General features: G+C 54.0%; 1 protein-coding gene across 2 annotated transcripts in view; it reads right to left on the minus strand.

Moving 5' to 3' along the window:
• Positions 1-7,211: 7,211 nt before the first annotated feature.
• LMO1 (LIM domain only 1) overlaps positions 7,212-24,507 on the minus strand; it is a 40,274-nt gene continuing 22,978 nt past the window's right edge. For both annotated transcript variants that reach the window (XM_061202955.1, XM_061202954.1), the window contains 3 exons: positions 12,333-12,546; positions 9,646-9,771; positions 7,212-7,561 (listed from right to left, as the gene is read on the minus strand). In XM_061202955.1, the coding sequence (XP_061058938.1) occupies positions 7,456-7,561; positions 9,646-9,771; positions 12,333-12,546 (446 nt within the window). In that variant the 3' untranslated portion in view covers positions 7,212-7,455. The remainder of the gene's footprint in view (positions 7,562-9,645; positions 9,772-12,332; positions 12,547-24,507) is intronic.

The following is a 24,507-nucleotide window of genomic DNA, read 5'->3' on the forward strand; positions in this document are numbered from 1 at the left end:
CACCTCCCTTGGCCCCTCTCTGCACCAGGACAGTCCATTAGGAACCCTGAGGCTGAGACTCAACCTGGACCTCCTCCCCTCAGAACAGCCCAGCCAGGCTGAGGGTGGTGAGGTCTGGAGAAGAGGAAAGGGAGGATTGGTCATGCTGCTCCCATTGTCCTGTGGCCCTCTGTGCATTGCCAATTCCTGCTTTTACAGCAAATCTTCTTTTTCCCTGGAAAACTGGTCATGCAGAGTCTGCAGAGAAACCTACTTTCTTGATGCCTCCTCTGTGGAGGGCAGTAATTCCAAGTGTTCAGAACAAGCAGGCTAGAATTCCCCAGAAGACATGGATCCAGCCAACATGTCCCAAGTTAGTGGTATTATGGGGCAGGGAGACCTGTGATGGCAGCCAAGAACCCAAGTCCAGTTTCTTGGTATTTTAAGGAAAACTATTTCTTGTTAACCTGGAAAACAAAGGGAGAGAAGCAGTGAGCAGGCGTCAGGGCTGAGTGATGCTTTCTCTCCTCCATGCACTGTGTGCCCAAGTAGGACCCTTGGCTGGAATGCAGGTCTCAAGATGCAGGAGACAGAGCCCTGGGCCAGGCTGAGGGCCAGGAGGTTAGGCTTCCAGACCAGGCTGGCTACAGTGTGCCCTAGCCGTTGCTTCCTCTCTGGTCCTCAATTTCCCCAAAGTGAGCCCTTTGATTAAGATGCTCCATAAGAATGGGCCAGAAAAGGTCATTCCTTCCCACTCTGTCTAAAGTAGGCCTCCCTCTAGCCACTCAGAACTATATTTAGCTTGTTATTGATCTATTTGTTTATCATCTGTCTCCCCCACTAGGCTGTAAACTACACACAGAGAAGGACCCTGTCTGCCTTCTCCACTGGCATTTCCATTCCTCTGCACCCAGCACCATGCCTTGCATGTAGCAGACACTTGATTCATGTCTGCTCACTGGCTGGCAGGCTGGTTCCCTGACTGAATGAATGATGATGCACTGGGGACTGCCTCCCTGAGAAACCTCCAGCTCACGGATTGGATGACTGAGAAACCTCCAGCTCAGGGACTGGATGACTGAGAAACCTCCAGCCAAGGGACTGGATGACTGAGAAAACTCCAGCACAGCGATTGGATGACTGAGAAACCTCCAGCCCGGGCACTGGATGAGCTGCCTGGAGTCCCACCACTGCTCCACCCTGTACTGCCTCTGACTCCATCATCTGGAATTGCTCATCCCACTCAGCACCCAGCATAGGCCAGGACCAGTGACAGGCTCAGTTAGGATGTGCAATAAGGGACAGAAGTGCCCAAGGGCCCTCCTTACCCAAGAAACAAGTTCTCAGTTAGGGGATGGTTTGTAGTGAGAAACAGGGGTGGGGCAGGGGGTCCAGGGGCTCTGTCATGGGTAAAAGCTACTGTGCACTCCTAGATCCTTCCACTGCACAGGGTTGCCTCTAGGTGTCCATTTCACATGAGAATTACCTGTCTGGAATCTGGAGTTAGAACAGGTCTGAATTCAGATCGAGGTTCTATTACTTACTAGAATGGCTCTTTGAGCCTCAGTTTCTTCAACGGTGAAATGGGGATGATGATAATAGTAGCACCCATAGCAACGGGGGTGATAAAAATAGCACTTCCCTAATAGAGTTACAGAGTGGCTCAAGTGGGTTAGGCGTGTTTTTACTTATGAAAGCCCACTGAGTTTGTCCCACACTGGTCCCAGGGTGCAGTGCCCTTTCCAGAAAGCACACACCGATGCCCAGGAACAGCCTGTGGGGTGCAGTTAGAGGCTGCTGTGGGGAGCCCAGGCCTCCTGTGGGAGGGTCCCAGGCCTCAGAACAAGTGGACCTAGACCTGGCTGTATAGAGTGAATGTTCCAGCAGTGACTACATGTTCTGGTGTTTACCATGAGCCAGTCGCAGTTGTGAGTATGTGCTGTCCATGTGACGACTCAGCTAATATTCAAGGCAGCCCTGAGAAGTAGGCACCATCAACACGCCCCTTGTAAGGATGAGAAAACTCCTCATCTGTAAGATGGGAGCTAAGTAAGCTGCCCAAGGCTGTACAGCTGCCAAGCAGAGGATCTATGATCAGAACCCACGTAATCTGGCTCCTGAGCCACATGCCACCACCATGCCACACTGTCCTTTGCCACCACGGTCGCCCTCACCCCACGCCTTCCCTGCAGTTAGAAGATTCTTCCCAGACTCTTTGCCCACTCTCTCTCCCTTCTCTCCTGCCCTCTGTCTCATCTCTCCCACATCCCCTTTCTCCTCCCTTTCCTCACTCTCTCCTTTCCTCCTCCCTGCCCCCTCTCTCATTCCCTCCCTCACCTCTCCCTGTCTCTGTGTTCCTCTGTCTCAGGTAAGTGGTCCCTGATCTGTGCTGGCAGATGGGGAGGGAGGCGGGAGAAGGGGAGCCTGGGTCATTTGGGGGAAGCCTTTGGCCCCCTGTGGGGAGAGCCCCCGTGGTCCCCAAGTGCAGCAGACCAGGTAGAACGAGAGGTGTGGCCTGAGAACTGCCTCAGTCCCTTTAGCACCTCAGACTCTGGAAGACAACAGTGTACCCGTCGTCCAGAACTATAGGGAACTCTGGCCAGCACAGGGCTTCCCACTGCTCACAGAGCAGACCCAGGAGGTGTGAGTCTGTAAGTCAAGCTGAAGGAAGAGCCCCTGGCCCAGCTCTCCTCTGGAATCTGGTTGTGCCTGCAAAGAAGGCAGGGGAATGGGGGGATGCAGACCCCCATTCTGGGCGCCACAGGCAGCCAAAGGGCGCCTGAGCCCCCAAGGGACTCACGCTTTCCCTGCAAAGGCCATAATCTCTGCCAAACCCAGTGCCAGTGGGATAGACTTGGGACTGGGCTGCTTGTCTTGGGCTCCGAGCATGTGAGTTCAGAGAATCGGGGTCTAGGCAGCACCTACTGGAAGCCTTGGGTAGATGCGCAGCCTGGGGTCTAGAGAGAGGGAGAAACCAGTGTTTTGGGGAACCCAGCAGCACAGAGGGTTTCCATCAGTTCTCAGAAAGACGGATGCTGCCCCAGAATAAAAACCATTTTGTAGAGTCCAGAATATTTGAATCCAGGTCTTTTTCCCCCCACTGGAAATAGGTTTTAAAAGCTAATCTCTCTCTCTCCTTTCTGAGGCCTGGCCCAGCTTCTCCCTCTTCCTGCTACAGCAGTTTCATAGTAAAGTTCCTCTCACCTCTGCCCTGCACCCCTGATGAATGCCCTGAGCAGCAATGGCGTTCCCCTTCCTAGGTGCAGCCCTGAGCCCCTAGAGAGGGTCATGAGGGTCTAACCCAGGTAGAAGGAGCCCCAGCAAGGGACGTCCCCTGATCCAAGAAGGGGGTGCAGGTGGTGAAAGGGAGAAACCACATGGTGGAAAGAAGTTTGATGTGAAACTTATTATGTGAGCACTGGACCCAGCCCCGAGGGGAGAGTTGGTGAGTGTGATCTCACTGGAGCCTTGGGGCTCAACACGGCAGCAGAAACAGAGAGGTGTCGCTAGGTTGCAGGCAGACCCACTGGTTGGAGGGGCTATTGCTGGGTGACGGAAAATGGCCCCAACAGGAGGGAGCTCAGGAACAATCTACTCTGGAGGTACCAAGAGTCTGAAGAGATCTGGACACCCTTCAACCTTGTGTCTGGGGGTAGGAGGTTGCTACCTTTTCTGGGATAAAGCAGTATGAGAGTCTGCCCCAGGGGCCAGGAGCAGAGATGAGGTTTGCTCATGAGGTGCTGACGAACCAGCACTCTTTTCTGGATTTTAGCTGCGTGTGCGCATGTCTCTGTGTGTCCGTGTATGTGTTTAGTTCATCTGATCATTTTCTCATGATAAACCAGTCTTGATCAAGTATTTTTCTGGACCAACTTACCTTCGTATCAGCTCATCTTTATTCATTCATTTTTAGCTAATTATAGTTTGGGAGGTAACATATAGCTAAATATTGACTTGCTGACTGACAGAATCCTCTCACTGGAATTTTCACCAGGAGTGATGCACAGTCACAGCTACAAAGCATCTTTTCTTAACCTACCCTCACCTGGTGGCAGCATCCGCAGATGGGTGGTGCTGGGGATCACTCAGTGCCAGATTTAGTCTGGCCTTGACTATCTCTGACAGCTTTAAGGGAGAGAGCAGTTATCTCCATGTAGAGATGAGATTTCCCAGGCAGGAATTTCACGTGGATTCCACCTGTGGCTCCTACATGTCTCATGATGTGGGGCATGGTTTCTGGGACCAGGCCCAGGAGAAGAGGACCCATATGAGATTCCATGATGGGCCCTGCAGCAGTGTCAAGGTTAGAATCAAACTTCTTTCCAAACACAGACTATGTGGTCCAGCTTCAGACCAAGGAGTCGGGGCATAAGCAGGTGCCATGTTCCATGGGTCCCAGGCCCCTTGTTAGAGTGTATCTGACACCAGGGCACTAAGGAAAGCAGATGGGGAGATGGGGTCCCAGGGGCTGGCTGGGGATGGAGGGGATTTGTGCATAGCTAGTGCAAGGCTTTCCACATCCCCACTACCCACAAGCCCCAGGCTGAGGCTTGAGCTGCTACAGCCTCTAATGGGTCACGTTCAGTGCTCCCTGGCTTCCTCAACTTCAGTCCTCTGTGATGAGCTACGGCCTCAAGGAGAACCAGGTCAGGACCATTCATGCCCTACACTTAAACAAGTTTCTCATACACAGTGGCTGGGGAGGCGGGGGAGGTCAGGCTTTTCCTGGGTTTCCTCTGGGGGTTGCAAATCCTCTCCAGGTGCATAATCCCCAGCCCCCAGTAGCCATTCCAGCCCCAGCTTGGTTGCCCTGCTACAGAGAGAGATTGGTCCCCTCTCTAGCTCTCTCCCCTCCCCCCCACCATTGGTTCTACACCTGCCGAGGCAACACCTGTGTGGCCTCTTCCTGGGGGCAGCTGTGGACTGCTATGGGTCTTCCTGTGCAAAGGGTTTCCTACTCAGGACCTCATGATATCCAGGATGGTGACCCCAGCTCATGTAAGCACAGCACTTCACAGTGTAGATCTCAGCCTTGTGGCTGTCCCAGGAAACAGATCATCCCCATTTCCTGGATGAGGATGGTGAGGCAGCAGTAAGTGGAGCCATGATGCTGAACTTGGAATGTTCCATGCCATGTTAGGCTGAGGAAGCACCCCGTCAAGGTATGGGGCAAGCAGAGTGGGGCTGGGGTCATCTTAGAAGGCCAGCTCTGCTCTTGGGGGCTTTCAAAGCCCGGCTGCCTGACTTTGAGTTGATCTCATTGTGAGTGAATTAATTGTTGTGCAACCTAGAGTGTGAGACAAGTTAATTACATAATTACTGCAAAATGACACGTTATTTCATGGCTGCAATATGGTAACTCTGTTGGAAACAATTGTAATTGCCCAGAAACTGCATTCGAGTGGCTCCGTTATCTCTCGATAACCATGTAATTAACTTGTTACAACTTTATCTGCAGCAGACTCCAAAGTTAGGACTTGGGTCCTTGGGGTGGGCACAGCCATCCTAGACATAAGGGCCCAGGGAGGGTCTGGCATTGAGGGCTCTGCTACAGTCCAGGGAAATAATGTTCATGTTGAGTGAGAAAAAAATCCCTCATTACAGACTCCAGCCTCAAGCTCATGTGCTCAAACCCATTCACAATCTCACATGGTGACACACAAATGACAGCTCCCTGGTCTCACCAGACTCACTCAAATATACCCACTGCAGCCTCTCTTTTCTCTCACATACACAGGTGCAGCTCCTTCATAGAAGGTGGAAGCCCCAAAGTAGAGAACTCCTACCCCAAGATCCTTGGCCCTAGAGATCCCTTCCCACGGACTGGGCCATTGGCCACAAAATCATATCTTGGAGACGTAGCCTCCTCCAAGTGCCCGTAAGAGCTCAGCCATCCTCCCGCTTCACTCAAGCGGAGGAGCAGGCCCGGGGGCAGGTGACGTGAGATGGCAGTGCATCCCCTCTTCACCCAGGCAGCCAGTTCCCTGCCCAGGAGCAGGCAGAGGCTGAGGCTGTCGGCTGACTCCATCTGGGCTCTGGTCTGTGGCCAGGATAAAAACCGTCCCTGGGGAAGGAGGAGTGAGTGGCCTGATGGTCAGGGGAGCCTGTCCATATAGCCTTCTCTGTTCAGGCTTTGGACCCAAGGAGCCTCTCTTTTTAATACTGTTCAGTGACACCTTTTCAGTTCCAGGCTATGTGCTCGGCACTATGGCTTCAGCCATGACCAAGATTCCCTGGATTCCCTGCTGCCCTGGGTGAGCCTAGCTCAGCCGCTGGATGTCTGGCTGTCTTCCAGTCTGAGTACCTGCCGGCCTTCTGTCTGTCCCTACCTATCTCTGCCTACACATCCGTCTACTTGTGTGTCCATCTCTCCTGCTTGCCAGTACACGTATGTGTCTGACTGTGTGTCTGTTGACTTGTCTGACTCTGCAGTCATCACAAATGGTCCCATGCCTGCTGGAGGGAACCAGCCTGTCCCAGGTCTCCCCATGGTGTTCATCCTCACCTTGATGTACTCTGTTTGTTTTCCTGGCTTTCCCCCTTCTCCTCAAGGGCACGGACTGTGTCCAGTCCATGATTCATCCTTGTGTCTGGTACTTGCAGCGCAGGGCTGAGACAGACAGATTTGCCAACTGAATGAACGAAACCCTCCCGCCTGCGTGGGCTGAGTTACAGGGAAACAGAATTGTTCTCACTCATCCAGGGGAGCAGAAAGGCAGGCCCCAGGTTGGGCCCAGGCTGTAAGGAAGAGACAGCAAATGCTGTCTGTCCCCATGAAGGTTAAGAGGGCTTTAAGAATGGTGCTCCCATGGCAGGGAGCTCAGGATTTGGGGTCCTACCATGGAGGTAGACCAGAGCTGGGTCCCTGTCTGGGCAGTCTGGGGGGGTTTCAATGGTGGATGTAACACAGGAGCCCAGGGAAGGAAGGTTTTCATCTTGGGGGCCAGGGTATATGCTCTGCCAGGGGAGCCTAGCCCCCCCTTCTGGCTGAGTGGGTGCTTGGGGTTGTCCCCTCCCCTCCAGCTTGTTCCCGCTAAAGCCCACCTGGAGCCGCCCTGCCGGCAACGGCATACGCTAGAGCCCCGTGTCCTGCTCCAGGGCCCCCTCCCCACCAAGGGCCAAGGGGAGGGTCTTGTTTTACTCCCAAGCCAAGGGGAGGGGCCCCAGGTCTGTGTCAGTCATGTGATCAATGCAGAATAACCTCCCCGGAAACATTCATAAGTTTAATCCACGCCAGTAATAAAATCGCATTACATTTCTCATAAAATAAATGTTCCCATTTATATACAGAAGACAGACTGTACAGGCCCAGCCTGGCCCCAGGAGGGGTCACACACAGACGGGCGGCGGTGGAGGAAGGGCCATTCCTCCCATCGAGGACAGAGGAGTTCTAATCGGCAGGAGAGTGGCTGGCCAGCCAGGCGGGTGGGCAGGTGGGTGGACGGACAGACGGGCCGGGAGGCCAGGTGCCGGGCGTTACTGAACCTGGGATTCAAAGGTGCCATTGAGTTGCCCCTCCTCATAGTCCATCTGACACAAGATCATGTTGTTCTTCAGGAAGAATTTGTCTCCCACACAAAATCTGGAAAATCCAAGCAGGAGAGAGAGGCCATGGAGGGGTTCCAGTGGATGGTGGAGGCTCCAGACAGGACCCCACCCGGCGCAGGAAGTGGACGTATGGGAAGTGAGGTCCCTGGGAAGCCTGCTCCTCGAGCTTTCCAGAGGGGACCCCTGAAAGTCCTATGCAAACCCGGTCAATCCAGAGGGGACCCCTGAAAGTCCCATGCAAACCCGGTCAATCCAGAGGGGACCCCTGAAAGTCCCATGCAAACCCGGTCAATCCAGAGGGGACCCCTGAAAGTCCCATGCAAACCCGGTCAATCCAGAGGGGACCCCTGAAAGTCCCATGCAAACCCGGTCAATCCAGAGGGGACCCCTGAAAGTCTCTCAGCCAGGCCCTGCAGCCTGAGGTGTAAGACAGACAGATAAGCCCGGGCCACAGCCCTTCCACATAGTGAGAGCTCCTGTGGAGGTGGGAGCAGGGGTGGGGTCGGAGGGGAGGTGTAGAAATAATGTACCTCAGTGCCAGAGAGGGAGAAAGAGAGAAGGAACAGAGAAATAGGAAAAGACCAACCGAGGAGAGGGAAGGAGAGAGGCAGAGATGGAGCAGGAGGAAGGGATAAAATGGCTGACTTTTCCAACCCTCTGTTCTGCTCCCCAGCTTAAGGAAATGGCTCAGTGAAGGGCACTCTTCCTCTAAACAGAATCTGTGGGTTTCCGGGAACATCCTTCCAGGAGGAGGTGACCCTGTCCCACTATCTTCCCTCTAACCCAAAGAAGGCCCTGCTTTGCCTCTCTGCCCCTCCCAGTCCTCCTCAAGCACTGGAGGACTCAGCCCTTCCCCCAAAGACGTCCCCAGGGTGTCTGAGGCTGTAGTGGGACCCCAGGGTCACAGGCTCAGTCCCAGCAGATCCCACTTCAACCACCAGGTGGCGCTGCAACGTCACCGAGCCCTCCCGGCAGTAAGTCTGGGCAGAGCCCCAGCCAAACCAGCATTCCCTGCAGGTCCCTCTGGACCTCACCCTCTGGGAACACTTGTATGAGCTCCTTCCTCACCTGGGGGCTCTTGAGAAAAGGGCCTGCCTTCTGGGGCCCGGCCCACAGCCAGGGTTGAAGGGCTCTGGCTCCTTAGGTCCCTAGGATCTCCCATAGGGCTCGGGGCACAAAGTAGGGGCCAAAAGACCAGAAACAAGGCTGGGCTGGAACCAGAATCACAGAAGTGAGTGACCGTTCCCCAAGGGGATTTCACCCTCCAGGTCTGGGAACCCTTTTTCGCTAGAACGTCCATGCGTGCTCCTGCATGTAGCACGCACACAGGGCACAGGACATGCATACAGAACCCTTGTGCACACACATTTAAAACATGCATGCACAGGCATACTCATTTATTATGCACACACAGACACCCACCACCCCCCCGCCCCGTACATGGACATTTCAAAATACATGCATGGGACTCCTCTGGTGGCGCAGTGGTTAAGAATCCACCTGCCAATGCAGGGGACACGGGTTCGAGCCCTGGTCTGGGAAGATCCCATATGCCGCGGAGTAACTAAGCCTGTGTGCCACAACTACTAAGTCTGCACTCTAGAGCCTGCAAGCCACAACTACTGAGCCCACATGCCACAACTACTGAAGCCCGTGCGCCTAGAGCCAGTGCTCTGCAACGAAAAGAAGTCACCACAATGAGAAGCCCGCGCACCACAACGAAGAGTAGCCCCCACTCGCCACAACTAGAGAAAGCCTGCGCGCAGCAACAAAGACCCAATGCAGCCAAAGATAAATAAATAAATATATTAAAAAATAAAAAATAAAAATACATGCATGGACACTACACACACTGCACACAGCTCATGCATGGCCCCGTCCATTACATTTGCACAGAGCTGTACTCCACAAACATGTACATGCGGTATTGGAGGGCACACATTTGGCTACAGGGCTCAGGCATACATAAAACACACACATGAACATACATGCTCACAACAACGTGCACACACAGAACCCGCATTTGCATGCATGTCTCCATGGCACTCCTGGTCTGTGGCAGCAGGTGTCAGCTGGGGTCTGCTGAGTGTGTTGGGTTTGTTACAGGCCAGCACTCACCTCTGGTTGCAGAGCTGGCAGGCAAAGCAGTCGAGGTGATATACGTTGTCCCGGGCCCGCATCACCATCTCGAAGGCTGGAATCAGCTTGCTGCAGGCGGCGCAGTTTCCTGTGGTGCCGAAGAGCCTGCAGGGGGAAGGGTGCAGAGGGCTCAGGGGCCTGCTGGGGTGGTGTGGGGGACAGGGGAGTTGCCTCCACCCAGGGCCCCACCTGCCCTCCCCCTGGTTCAGCAGGTGGGCCTGGGCAAGAGGGAAGGAGCACAGATGACAGTGTCTAGATTCTGCTAAGAGAGAAGTCTTCAGAGAAATTGGCACATTCACCCAGGAAGGAGACTCTGGGGACCCAGGTGTTGGCTGACACTGCCCGTCCCCCCGCTTCACTGACAATGTCCCCTCCCAGGCTTCCACTGGGGTCCCTCAAGTACCTGGGGTCACCAGAATAACACTGGGCTGGGCCCTGAGCAAGGACTCCAGACTCACACAAGCCTGAATTTAGAGACAGTCTGTTGATCATGGGCTGTGTGTCCTCAGGCAAGTTACCGAGTCTCTCTGAGCCTCATTTATTTCAGGTAAAATGGGGACCATAATACATTCTTCACAGGTTTGTTGTGAAAACTGTAACCTCTCAGTCACAGCTCCTTTAGTAAATGCCTATGTAGCATTTGCTGTGTGCCAGGCACTGTTCTAAGGGCTCTCCAAAGACCAACTCATTTAATCCTGACAACAACCCTATGGGGTGGTCTTTTTCTGCTACCACCTCATGGTTTGACTTGCCTAACTCCTTTTTCTTGAACCTCAGTTTATCCTTCTTTAAAATGGGAAGGCTGGACTAGATGATCTTGTTCAAAGATGCTTCTAAAACAGGACTGATGCCAAAGGGAAGTTCCAAGGCCATCTGGCACAACGCCTCTTTGGGGCAGGCACCCCTCCTCTTAGCTGCCGGTTGCAAAGCTCTAAGGACAGGGAACTCACTCCTTCCCCATGTAGGCCAGTCCTTGGCTGAATGTTCCAGGGGTCTGAGCCAGCCAGGCCTCTGCTCTGCATACTGGCAGAGCAAGCCCCAAGTGAGGCAAGGGGGCTGAGAGGCGGGCGGGAGGCCCTCTAATCCCTGATTTGTCCAGCTCAAGCTCGGGCGCCTGCAGATGAGCTTGGCTCCATTATTCATCAGCCTGAGCTGCCTGGTGGCTCAGATTAAGGCAGACAAAGGCCAGGCCAACAGCATCTGCTTGCCAAGAGGGGCCTTTCTGGCCACCAGTCCAATGAGAAGTGACTGCAGAGAGGCAGGCTCTGGACAGCCATTCTCTGGGGCTGAGCAGCTCAAGGAAGCCCCATACCCACGCCCACCCTGGCCCACTGGCCCACCAGGCCCCGAAGTCATTCCTGAGCCTCTGCCAGAGTCCAGGAGAATACCTTCAGGCTCCAGTAGCTGGCAGGGCCCAGGATGCTTGTGGGTGCATCAGCTCTGTAGATGAGCCCATCCTGCACTGTGGTCGTCCCTCTCTAGGTCCTGTGGACTCATCAGATGGTCTGCCACCTCCCCTCAACCTGGTAGGTTCAGCCCCCAGGTGATGTCCTAAACCTCCAGACTTGGAGACCCCCTTCCAGGTTGTCGAGGGGTGAGTCCCCAGAAGCATCCTTAACTCCTCCTCCTGGCCTCAGCATCTCTCCTCCAGCCCCAGTCGGGAGCACTGAGTCACACATCCTGGTTTCTAGCACCACTTAAAAAAAAAAAATACTCCTGCAAAGGCAGAAGTTAAAAGAGAAGGTGCAGGCAGGTAAATCTTAGGCTCTTCGGGGAAATAGGGGAGCCTCTGCTGATAACCCCGCCCTCCCCCCCGACATGTCCAGTCCTGAGCAGAGGGAGCCCCAAGAAGCCCTGGCCATGACCTACTAATTAATGCGATGGGCCTTCCTTCCCCGCAAGGCCCTGCCGCCACCCAGCAGCCTGCATGGGAGCCAAATGCAGATGCTGGGTCTCAGCCAAGGCCCCTGCTTTGTGGCCTCCTTCCAGCCTTGCTGATGTCATAGATGGCCTAAGGGAGGGTTAATTGGGGAGGGGGAGCCCCGGGGAATAGGATCCAGGTTGTGGAGGAGGGGGGGTTAGAGCTCAGAGGAATGCGAGGAGGGGAAGCGTTAGTCTTTTTACCATTCACAGAGGGGTAACCTGAGGTGGGGGAAGAGGTGCAGAACTAGTTCAGACCCAGGTCTTTAAGTTCCAACATCAGCACCTCTTCTTCTAGGGTCTGGCTACCTACCAGGCTCCCCAGGCGTGGGGGTGTTTAATCCCAGGGCCCACCTGGAGGATGGGGAGCTGGGCCCTGGGGAGATTGAGAAGGAGACCATCAGGCCAGAGGGGCCCAGGGAAGCCAGAGCTTCCCCACCTGCTCCTGGAAGCCCCTCCAGGGCGTCCCTTCCCAGATTTCAGGGATGGGGTGGGTCAAAAGCACCTGGCAAAGGCAGGGCCAGAGCCAGACGGGTGCCCTCGGGAAGCTTCTCTTGGGTGCCCAATGGTAACAGATGTGCCCGCCCAGGACCCGTGCTGGGCACGGAGTCCAAGGGGCAGGGCAGGGGCGGGGATGAGTGCAGGCAGGATGCTGGGGCTAGAGCAGGGCAGAGCGGTGCCAGCCTTGGAGGATGGGGCTTTCTGAGCAGAAGGGCTGGGGTGCAATGGGGTGGGAGGCCGCCCACCTCAGGTAGTCGCGCCGGCACAGGATGAGGTTGGCCTTGGTGTAGAGCGTGGAGCCCACCTCGCCCAGGCGGCAGTCGCAGCAGGCGCACTTGAGGCAGTCCTCGTGCCAGTACTTGTCCAGCGCCTTCAGCAGGTAGCGGTCCTTGATCTTGCGGTTGCAGCCCGCGCAGCCCTTCTGCTTCCCTTTGGGCTGGACGGAGAGCATGGGCATACCTGCGGATGGACAGACAGTGGACACGGTGGGCCCCGCGGCTCCCACCTCAAGGTACATCCCTCTGCTTCTCTCTGCTGCCCCCTTCCAGGAGCCCTCCCTGTCTCCCCAGCAGCCGCCTCCCCTGGGCCTGGGTCCCGCCCTGTGTGGGCTGCATGGCACGGCCTCCTCCCCTGCCCCGTGAAGGTCCTCCAGAAGCTGCGGGAGCCCCGGGTCTGCTCTGCTGCAGGGCACACAGCTAGTCCTCAGGCCCGCCTCCCTGAGTTGTTCCTCTCCATCCAGCCACTGCCCCCTGTGCCGTGTGATCCACGGTGGGCCTGAGGCCTCCTCATGCAGCCACCATCCATTGGCTCTTTCGGCAGCCCTGAGAATGGAATCTCGGGCTTGGGGTCCACTAGAACTCCCAGATCTTTTTGCCACCTCAAGACTTCCTCACACTGCTGTGTGCTTGACCATTTTAACCTAACACGTCAGGCTACAGCCTCTTGATTGTGGAGGCGTCAAGAAGAAAGTGAGGGCTTCCCTGGTGGCGCAGTGGTTAAGAATCTGCCTGCCAATGCAGGGGACACGGGTTCGTGCCCTGGTCCGGGAAGATCCCACATGCCGCGGAGCAACTGAGCCCATGCACCACAACTGCTGAGCCTGCGCTCTAGAGCCTGCAAGTCACAACTACTGAGCCCGCGAGCCTACAGCTGGTGCTCCGCAACAAGAGAAGCCACCGCAACGAGAAGCCCGCGCACCGCAACGAAGAGTAGCCCCCGCTCGCTGCAACTAGAGAAAGCCTGCGCGCAGCAACGAAGACCCAACACAGCCCAAAATAAATAAATTTTAAAAAATAAAAAAATAAAAAAAAAGAAGAAAGTGAGATGCCCCTGTGATACTCCCAGGGGGCAGCAGGAGCTCTGGAGCTCCTGGTCAGTGCTTGGGGAGGTAGCTGGGCCTGGCCTAGTTGACGCTTTCCTCAGGAATGTTTCTAGCTAGATTCAAACTTCCTACCTGCCCTAGCCTGAGGAAGGGGAGCATCGGTGCCCCAGCATCCTTGCTCATCCTACCAGGATAAGAATCTTGGAGACACTGGCCCTCTCCCAGGGCCCATATGAGCTTCCCGACATACAAGAAAGTGGTAAGTACAAAAGACAGGAATCGCAGCATGGCCTTGACCGGAGGGAGAGGCAGACCTCCCAGCAGGCAAGCATGTACACTCACGCATACCCCATGCACACAGGCAAGGTGTGCAGGCGTGGGCATGTGTGTGCACAGAGGCACAGGCTCCCAGCCCCCGGCCCTGAGGCCATAGGGAGGGGCAGTTGAGAAGGAGGTGGGACAGATGTTGTCTGGGAACCTGGACATCCACGTGGAGTCCTGAGGCTCGAGGGTGGTGAAGACTAGGCTTTGAGGGAAGTGCAGAGAGTCTCAGAGCCCAGCTGGATGGTGGGGTTGCCTTGCACTTGTCTAAGTCTAAGCGACCCTCACAAGGGCTCAGATGGGTTGAGGGGTCACCGCTGGGGGGAACAGCCCACGCCCTCCTGCCTCCACAGTTTTCCAGCAAGCCCCTGAAGACTCCCTCCCCCTGGGCCCAAGGTCTCCACAGGACCCCTGCACTCTCCAGGGCTCTGGGTTCAGCTCCCATTCCCTGGCATCCCTCCTCTCCCTCTCTCCCCCTCACTGCCCCCGGCCCAGAGTCCGAGCTGCTTCCTTTCCCTTCCCTCTTCTGGGTTGTGACCTTCCTCAGGCTCCAGGAGAGAACCAGCTTCCAAAGGACCTCAGTCTCAGAATCCACAGATGTCAGGTGAAAGGGGCCCCCAGAGTTCATGCAGGCAAATGCTCTCATTCTACAAATGGGGAAACTGAGGCCCAGACGGTCCAAAGAGCTAGTGTGAGCCACTGATCAAGCTGGCCTCTGGGGTTCTTCCTCCCTCCTATGCTCTTTCTCAGCCTCGCTGCCTCCTCAGACTTCTCTTGGAGAGGGGGCGGCCCCCCGGCACCCAGGAGCAGCAGGACAGGTGAGGGCAGGCAGGAGGCGGAGCATCCTCCCTCCTCCAGTGCCCGCGGGCCCATCTGTTAGCTGGGAAGTTTGCTGCCTAATTTCCTTAATGCAGCTCTAAAGGTTAATTGGTCTGAGAGAGTGATGGGGCTCAGGATGACTGTGTCCTCAGGCCCGCCTGCGTCTCCTCTGACAGGGGCCAGCCCGGTCACAGAGCTCAGAGGAGCCCAGAGAGGCCGCTGGGGAGCAGGCCCACCCGAGAGCTAAGGGGGGCCTGAGAGGCTCCTTCCTAGGCCTGGCCTACAGGATCAAATAGGGGAGAGGTTCAAAGTGCTGGATATGGAAAGGTCTGGGGGCTCCCAGGGTAAAACTACTGTCCCTGGGGCCTGTGGAAGGAGCACCCAGCCAGCATAGCTATGCATATACATTCCAGCTTGGAAAACCCCAGACCAAGCCTCTCTCTATTCCCCCCACGGCTGATTTTCCCCTTGCTCCCCAGGGCTAGCAGCAGGCCTGGCTCCCTTCCCAGCAGCCCTGAGCCCTCCCAGGGCTCTACACTTGTGCTATCACTGGGAGGGGGGTGAGTGGCTGGAACATCATTACTCAGGGGATACATCTGGCCCACTAAGTTATGCCCCCAAATGAAGGGGGATCCCAGCACTAGGAGCGTCTGTCCTGCTCCATCTTCCATCTGGCCTGGCTCCTAGAGAGGCTGAGCCTGCAGGGCTATGGACCACATGGTAGCCGGTCATTCCATCACCAGTGGGACCCAGCCCCTAGAGGATGCAGGGACGATATGGGGGGCAAAGCCACACGCTGCCCCAGGTCCCCCACCTGGCATACAGCGAGTGCTCTGTAAGGCCTGAATACCCTGCTTTAGGGTGCTGGACTCTGCTTCCTGGGCCCCAGAGAACTCTTTAAGAAGCCACATGGCTTCTGCCAGTGTCTGATGTCCACTGAGACACAGAACACCGGGCCCAGCCTGGCTGAGGAGGTCCCAGAGCATCTGGGGACCTTGAGCTTTCTTCGCCTGGGAAGGCTGAGGTCCTGGGAGAAGTCTGACTCACCCCTCCCTTCTTTACCGAGCACCCACACTGTTTGCTCTCACTGGGCTAGTCCAGGAGACTTGAAAACACTCCTGGAAGGGTGAAGGGGCTTTAAGGGGGGCATCTATAGTCTCCTTCTCCCAAATAGAGCAAGATGTTCCCCAGAGGGTCTGGGTTCTCCCTTCCTGTCCTGCCTCCCCAGCTCCCACCCAGCCTGCCTGTCGGCCCTGCAGACACCTCTTCCCTCCCTCCCTCCCCTGCCCGGCTCTGGGAGCTGAGCCTCAGGCCATGCACTTTCCATTAAGGAGATAGCATCCCTTTGCTGAAGTCCATTTGGGACCCATTTTAGTGTTATCTAAAAATCAAATCTACATGGTAATCCTTTTAATGTACTCCTGACTTTAGAAAAAAACAGCTTTGCGCTCCTTCAGGAAAGGTTTTAAAGCATTACCCAGTAATTACTACTCACCCATGAAAACACTGATATTTTACAATGGATGATGTTTGCCCCTGCATGCGCGTGTGGGCTCACGCTCAGACGCACACACGGGACCCAGCAAAATAAATCAATTCACTCAGCCCCGTGTGTTCCCCCAAATCTCGGGGTGTGAGGGGGACGACATTTGCGAGGAGATGGGCCAGACTCCTACCCCACCTCTACCCTGGGCAGGCTGATGGTGGAAGGAGGCAGCCTCCCAGTCTGACTCATCCGGCTGCCAGACACTTACCCTCAGCTCTTTAATCTGGGGAAAAGCCAGACAGTCCCGGTGACCGGGAGGCACTGCCAGAGGTCATTCAGCTCTTCCCGCATCCCCGAGAGTGGTCTGCCAGGCCAGACCCAAGTCCTCAGCAACTCCTGCCCACCTATCCCAGGACAGCGTGTCCCTCAGATGGGACTTCTCTAAGGTGCCAAGGCCACCGGCTCCTGGTCCCACCCGTGCCTCCAGTTTGGACAGCACACTGAGCCCGGCTGTGGAGCACTCTCTCTGCTCAGAGTGAGCTCCTCTGAGGCAGGTCCTCCTCCCCAGAATGCCCACGCCATCCAGCCCCGCGTCACTCCAGGTCACGCCCTGTGGCTCCCCTGCTGGAAGCCACTGTGGTCACCACTGGGAACTCTACCTGGCATTCGAGGCCCCCTCCCACATGCCAGCACCTCCTGCCTGGCACTGCTGGCTCTGCTCCCTGTAGAATCCCAGGAATAATATCCCTTTCCATCCTGCAAATGGATCTCATTTGCTTCTGCCCTAGAGCCTTCCCTCCGCCATTGCTCCAGGAAGAAATGCCTTGTCCTGCCTGCCCCACTCTTCCCCAAAGGTCAGAGTCAACAGTGGAGTTGAGGCTAAGAGCACAGACTTTGAACTCAGATAACCTACTTTCCAATCTGGGAACTGTCCCAAGTAGCTGGAGGGCTTGGCACAAACCCCTCTACCTTCCCAACTGTCATCTGTGAAATGGGGCCATACTAGTCTCCTTCCACCAGACTATAGTGAGGGTAGAATAAGGTTCTGCAGAGGAAGCCACAGCACAGGGTCTGGCAGCCAGCTGGGACCAACAAACAGGAACTGGTATATTGTTAACATGCACCCTGGGATGCCTTTCCTGTTCTGACACTTGTTTTTTTGCTCTTTTAACTTTTTATCTTGACATTTCAAACTTCCAGATTTTGCAAGAATAGAAAGAATTCCTGTATACGCTTTACCCTGATTCTCTAAATATGAACATTTTGCCATATTTGCTTTATCCTTCTCTGTTTATCTATCCATCTACCTCCTTCCCTCCCTCCCGTCCTATAATTCTTTTCCTGACTCATCTGAGAGTTGGTTTCAGACATGAAGCCCCTATACCCCTAAATACTTTGGTTTGATTTCCTGAGAGCAAGGACATTCTCTCACGTAACTCCAGTACAATGATCAAAACCAGGAAATTATCATTGATCTAATACTATTATCTATCCATTCAGATTTAATCAGTTCCCCCAATATCTTTTATGGCAAAATAAAAGTCTGGATCACGCATTTCATTCAGCTGTCAAGTTCAGTCTACTTAAATCTGGAAGAATTCCTAAGCCTTTCTTTGTGTTTCAAGACACTAGCATTTTTGAAGAGTACGGGGCCAGTTATTATGGAGTTTCCTTTAATTTGGGTTTATCTGACACCTTTGACTATATGACCTTAACTCCTCTGTACCTCTTTGTTATAAAATGAATATGAGAATAGCCCTCATAGAGTTTCCGTGAGGAATCCAGGAGCTAATACGTGTGAAGTGCTCAGGATTAACCGAACCTGGCAGTCAAAAGTTAGCTCTGATTGGTGTCACCCCATTCAGCACATGGGGAAGGATGACTTTAGTCACAGCTCCATGTCAGGCCGCTACAACAGTGATGGGCACATTTGGAGGAGAATTACCTGATTTGAATGTGCAATCATGGTTAAAGTCACGCAGGCACTGGTTAGAGCCCAGTCTTACCCAAAGGATAGTCTAGTGGCCACTGCAAATGTGTGCAGGAGGTCAGCCCCATCTGTCCCACAGGCTGCTTCAGGGACCAGTCAGAGGAGAAGGGGGCTGTGGCAGCTCAGGGCAGGTCCCCCTGTGTGCCCTGGGAGGCCTGGGGCACAGGCTTGGGATTTCTCATCATCTCTCCATGTGCCTCAGTACTGTTCCAAATCCGTGCCCACATAGCAAAACACAGCTGCCCAGCACAGTGCTGGGGCTTCCTTTTCTCACACTGGGGGACAGGCAGGGAGCCTGGGCTGGACTCTCCTGGGGGCGAAGGGCATTCTGCAGGGAGATATCACTGACTGAACACTGAGCAGTGCTCAGCTCACAACTGCTTTATGAGACGGGTACCATGCAGGCCCCACGGCTGTCTACTGTTGACACGTTTTCCCCCCTGAGCCTGTCCTAGGCTCCGCTGGTGGTGTGGGGCGCCTGCCCCTCCTGCAGGCAGATAGAGCGGGGGCTCCATGGATCAGCTGCTGTCTGGCCTCCTGTGTGGAGCCCTGTTCTTGATCCTGGATAAATCACTGTGTCTCTCAAGGCCTGTCTGTCTCCCCACCTGCACAGTGGGAATGATTCTAGCATGTACTTCTAAGGATGTCCTCAGGCGTATGTAGGATAAGACCTTGCATTAAATGCACCTCTTTCATCACAGAAACCAGCAAATACCCTTCCAGATGAAACCTATTCCCATTTTAACAATGGGAAAACTAAGGCACAAGAAAGGTTGTGACTTGTCATGGGTCACACAGAATGAGACAGAGCTGGGATTTGAACCCTGGCAGCCTGTCTTCAGGGCCCGAGCACTGGACTCATCTGCTCTGATGTCAGGCGGGGCGCTGCTTACCTTGAGATGCTAGTAGACCTGGGAGGGAGACATCACAGAGATTAGGAGACACAGAAGGTATGCACATGCAGGTCACACGTGCAAACAAACACAGCTGCACACATACTTTCACACATACGTGTAATTACACACATGCGTACAAGGTCCACAAGAGGCGGGACTGTGTCTGCTTATTCTCCCCAGAACAGCTTTATTCCGGGCTCCAGCACAGCGCTAGCATACAGTAGGTGCTCAGTAAGTTGCATGAAAAGACACACCCCTGCATCCAAGGACACACGTGCACGGGTGTCACATAAAAATATACACACATATGCCTGAGCAGTCACATGCACATTTACTGCCTTTTAAAAAACTACACTTCCAAAAAGTGGATCGTAGCTATAAATCAAGCTCTGATTTGAACAAAACCCATGAATGAGAGGCCTGGTGCTCTGTTTTTAATTCCACTTTCCCCAGGAAATGGAGGAGCACAAGCCCTGAGGTTTCGCCCACATGGACCCATGCAAAGCAGGGGAAATTATCCAGAAGTGATCAGTCCCACAATCGTCACACCCATGTCAGCTGCTGGAGGGGTAGGGTCTGGGTCCCTGCCACCTGCAAGGTGCTTGTACCCAGCGGGGCCCACACCCGGGTCTGGAACTGCAGAGTAGGATCCCAAACAGAGCCAGCCAGCGGCCCCTCCTCGGCATCAATCCTGTTTAATAAGGAAATTTGAAAGTGTAATCTAATTTTGCAGAATCTCTTTAAATCTCGTTTTCTCAGAAGTAACTTCATTTCGCACGGACACATCCAGCCTCATGCGAAGGCCTCCATTTCACACCAGTTTTATCTCCACAATTTCTCGTCTCACTGCACTCCTATCCCAGGGCCTTGCCATGCACCAGGCGAGGCCTGAACTAATAGCATTTCCTACTCATTTGGAATCAAAAGCCAACGAGAACAACTGTTGAAGCGCACGGCTACAGCCACCTAGAGCACGCTCATTACTGCCCCTGTGCACAACCCCTCGCCGGTAGCTGCTCACTGGATTTGATGAGGGAGGGAAGTGGGGTTCCTGTGGCCTCCAACTCCCCTAGGGGCTGGGGGGCTCGGCTCCCGGGATGGCGGTCAGCGCGGCGGGGGGACGGGCCCCTTTGACTCTAGCAGTGCCCCTCAACGGGCTCCGAGAGAAGAGGCAGGCAGGTACACACTGACGGTGGTCCCTGCAGACAGATGACCTCAGCTGGAATTCTGATTCCATCACTCCCCAGCTCTGCCTCAATATACTCACCTGCTAAATGAGAACAGACTACTTTAAAGGATTATTTGGAGGACTGAATTAGATAATGGACATGAAATACTTATAACAATGTTGGACACAGTAGCTTAAAAAAAATCAACTAAGAAAACTTATGCACATCTGATGACCCCCCAATTCTCTTCCTAGGTATGCGCCCAAGAGAAATGAGAGCTTATATCCACCAAAAGAGATGTACGACGATGTTCGTAGCAGTTTCCCTCATAATAGCCCCAAACTGAAAACTACACAGATGTCCATCAACAGTAAAATGGATAATAAATTATGCTATGGTCATACAATAGAATAGTACACAGCAATGATAAAGAATGAATCACCAGTACACACCACAATATGCATTAATCAGACAGTATAATGTGGAACAAAAGAAGCCAGACACAGAAAGGTAGATACTGTATCATTCTATTTATATGTAATTCCCAAACAGAAAACCGATCCATGGTGATCAATGTCAGAATAATGGGGTGTATCATCACCTGGCAGGAGGTGTGAGGAAGCCTGCTGAGGTCCTGGAAATGTCCTTTATCTTGATCTGGGTGGTGTTTAAATGGGTGCATACACACAGAAAACTTCACTGAACTGAACATTTGAGACTTGTGTCTTTTACTGCATATATATACCTCAGCAACAACAAAAAAACTAAGGAGACACCTCAGTCTCCGTCAAGACTTTATATGCCTCTTCATAAAACCCACCATTTACCCACTGTTCACTACATCTGTTGTCTCAGTGAATCCTCATTTTAACCCTGAGGCACTAAATGATTACCCTATTCAACAGAGGCCCAGAGAGGTTCAGGCCATTACCCAAGGTCACACAGCTGAAAGGTGGCAGGGGGAGGATTGGAGCCCTGGCCTGCCAGAATCCAGAGTTCCGTTTCTCACCCAGAACACACCCCGTGGCCTCCCTGAACAGCCCAGGTGAAGAAGGTTTGCTGGGGCAGCATCTGGGTTCTCCTGTGCAGCCTGGACACAGGTGATGCTAGGGTGGGACTCTGGGGGGCAAGCTTAGAGCAGGGCCCGGACTGAGACCCGGAGGAATGACAGGCAGTGCACTGTCTCCAGGCTCTGGTGGGTCACAGGCTATTGCTTCTCACCTGTTGTTCCTTCAGAAGCTATTGCTGCTGTAGGATCTTGAAAGGGCTTCTGGCAGGGCCAGAAAGGGGACACAGACCAGAATCTAAGAACAAAGACAGCACAGGGGCTGGGAAGGGAGAAGGAAGGCCATGTAGAGGCAGAGCAGAGATGTTTGCATCGCAACCTTGAGAGAGATGAAGAAGCCTCATTGGGGAGAGCCGAGCTGTGAGGGGAGAGCTGGTGGCTGCAGACCCAGAGCCACAAGAGTCGGGGAGCCTCAGTCAACAGCCAGGGGCTCTGTGTGAATGAGGGGAGAGGGGAGGGTGTGGGGGGAGCTGGAGAGGGGCCCAGCTAAAGGTAAGAAATTTAAAGGGGGTCCAGCAAACGCTTGCCTTCTCTGAAGTGCCAAGTTCCTCCTGGTCTCCACAGATCACCACAGTAGAGGCCGAAGGAAAGCACTGCCCAGTCCCATCCCCAAACAACTGCGGCGTTTGACCACATGACAACACCTCGCACCGAATGCCTACTACGGGCCAAATGCTTTATATTTGTTAATGTTCATTCTCATCATGACCCTGAAGTCAGGGAAATCACACAACCTGCCCAGGGGCATCCTGCGAGTGGCCAAGCAGGGCTTTGGATCCAGGCTGCTGGCCAGGAAGTGCCCCACCCCCTTCCTGCTCTCTCTAGAGGCAGCATCGTGTCATTTTTTTCCTAAGCAATGGGGAAAGTGAACTTCTGCTTGGACCCAAACTGGGCCCTGCCAAAAGAAGGCAGCTCTGAAACACACCTTACAGGGACAAATCAGGGAAGGATGGGCCTCTGGTCCCCAGTATCCCCCCAGAGGACCCATTTCCTATGCAGCAGTCCGAAGCAGCAGGCATTTCTGCAGCAGGTTCTGGCAGAGACAAACATCCTGAGGAATGGTGGGTCCAGAAGCCTGAGCCCGCGGGGACCTTCCAGTGTGGAGAGATGGAGGGGCTGAGGCGTTTCCACACATACCTCACGGGTCTTCCTTGCTGAGGGAAGCCGAACCCAGCACAGCCTGCTGTTAGGCAACGGCTTTAGGGGACCCAGTCGATAACTTGAAGGGGACCTGGACAATGCACCGAGACATGGGAGCAGCTGCAAACAGAATCTGAGGGGCACTTTGAAACATCAGAAGCTGCATGTGCTCTTTGGAGTTTGTCACAGGGAATGATGCCTACGTTATCTGCATAGTTATCTGCAATGTGTGCTCCTCCGGCACGGGTGTAGGCCTTCTCTTCTCATCCTCAGGTCGTCTCTGTAAAGCCCCAGACACATCTAGAAAGCAACAGATCCAAAATAGGACTCTAGATCTCCTCCCCCAAAACCTGTACCCTTACCCAGGCTTCCCCTCACAGTCCTAACACCATCATCCAGCCAGGTGCTCAGGCCAGAAACTCAGAGTCATCTTCAGACCTTCCATCATCCTCATCCCCTCTTCCCTGCTTGGGCCCCACCCCGTCCCACCTGCTTCTTTCCATTTCCAGAGCCACCACTATCTTTCCCTGCACTATCAGCTAAGCACCCCACCAGCTTCTTGTTTAGTATCTACAATCCAGCTTCAAACAGCAGCCGGAGAAATCTTTCAAAACAAAGTAGGTCAGGTCACTGCTCAGCTTGAAACCCTTCCTTAACTTCCAGTGGGCTGGGAATATCATCCACACTCTTCATTAACCCCATGATATCCTTATGTGGTCTGGCCTCTGCTCCTCCACCTGCAATGTGCTTCAGCTACACTCCATATCTCCCTTCTGCCTCAGGGCCTTTGCATCTGCTGTTTCCCTCTTCCCAGAACACCCTTCCTTGTCTCTTCATGTGCTTGGCTCCTTCTCATTTGGGGGCTTCAGCTTAAATATCATCTCAGAGAGGCCAGCCTTGATCTCTTTATTTCCTTATTTAAATGACTCCCTGGTCATTTCCTTCTCAGTTTTTTACCACAATCTGTAATTGTTTTACTTTTTTGTGATTTTACCTAAGAAAATGTTTAAGAATTTTATTATAAGAATGTAAGTCCCATGAAGGCCTATTTTGGGGGCTCTGTCTTGTTCACCACTGTGTCCCCAGGGTTGAACGCCATAGCGGTCACTTTTTAACCAGTTTCTTAATCAGTTCAATTAATGAATGAAGAGACTGAACGGAATCTATCCGGATATTACTGGCAAGAGTCTGCTGGGCAGAGTGGGCTGACACAGATAGGCAGGCTCCCCAGAGATGGGAGCCTTAATCTGGCTTGGTGCTGCCCTGTGCCACACACCTGTAGCTATGCAGCTCTAAGAAACAAATGCAGATTCAACTGTGGCAGTGCCTAGGTCCCGCCTGCCACTATCTGGAATTTGAATAGGCCCACCCCAGGGCTCCAGCTGAGAAATGACTGCTCCTGTGCAAATATAAACCCTCTACTCCTTAGATAAAGGGGCAGCAATCCTGTCCTTCAGCCCTGCAGACCCATGAGGAATGAAGCCCCCCTCGGTGCCTCTCCTCATGCGTAAATACTACATCCCAACTCTCAGTCCTGGAGCTCAGGCATCTGTGTAACCTTGGCAGTTCAGTCTTTCCCTTTGTACCTGTGGCCAGGGCACCCCTCCTCCCTGGCATAGACCTATCCCCTGCAACTCTCCACTTGAGGGTCCTTTTGGCTTAATGATGTAACCCACTCCCCGCTCCCCGCCTAGTCTGAGCCTCTGAGGACCAGTAGGAGGAAAAAGCCCCTGAAGTTTGCTACAGAAAATCTCCAGGTCCCAAGTCTTTCTCTATCTGTAGCCTCCTCCAAGCCCCATCCCATCCTGGGCTGCTGCAGCCAGCCCCCAGAGCCCTTGGCAGGATGCTGTTTGGAGCTGCACAGCTATGGGAACTAGCGGGGAAGCGTCTGGAAGCTGCATTCCCCAGACAGCAACTCAGCTGCTCCCTGGGCACCCGGAAAGCTCGCGTCACCCATCTAATGAAACATGGCTCCCAAGGGGCCTGCAGTCTCCACAGAGGAGGAGGAAGGCACCGATTCTCAGACGAGTCTCAATTTCACAGCAACAGAGACGCGAGCACCAATGCGCTGAACCAGAAAACGAGAGTCTGGCAGGAGCTGCAGACACACCATGAGCGCCAGGGGATCGGAGATTAGGGCCCTTCAAAATCAATTTTGAATTCAAACTTTTAAATGTGTTCTCTAGACGCAAGGAGGGGACCCTCCAGGCAG

Source organism: Eubalaena glacialis, chromosome 10 (genome assembly GCF_028564815.1).
Source record: "Eubalaena glacialis isolate mEubGla1 chromosome 10, mEubGla1.1.hap2.+ XY, whole genome shotgun sequence".
NCBI lineage: Eukaryota > Metazoa > Chordata > Mammalia > Artiodactyla > Balaenidae > Eubalaena > Eubalaena glacialis.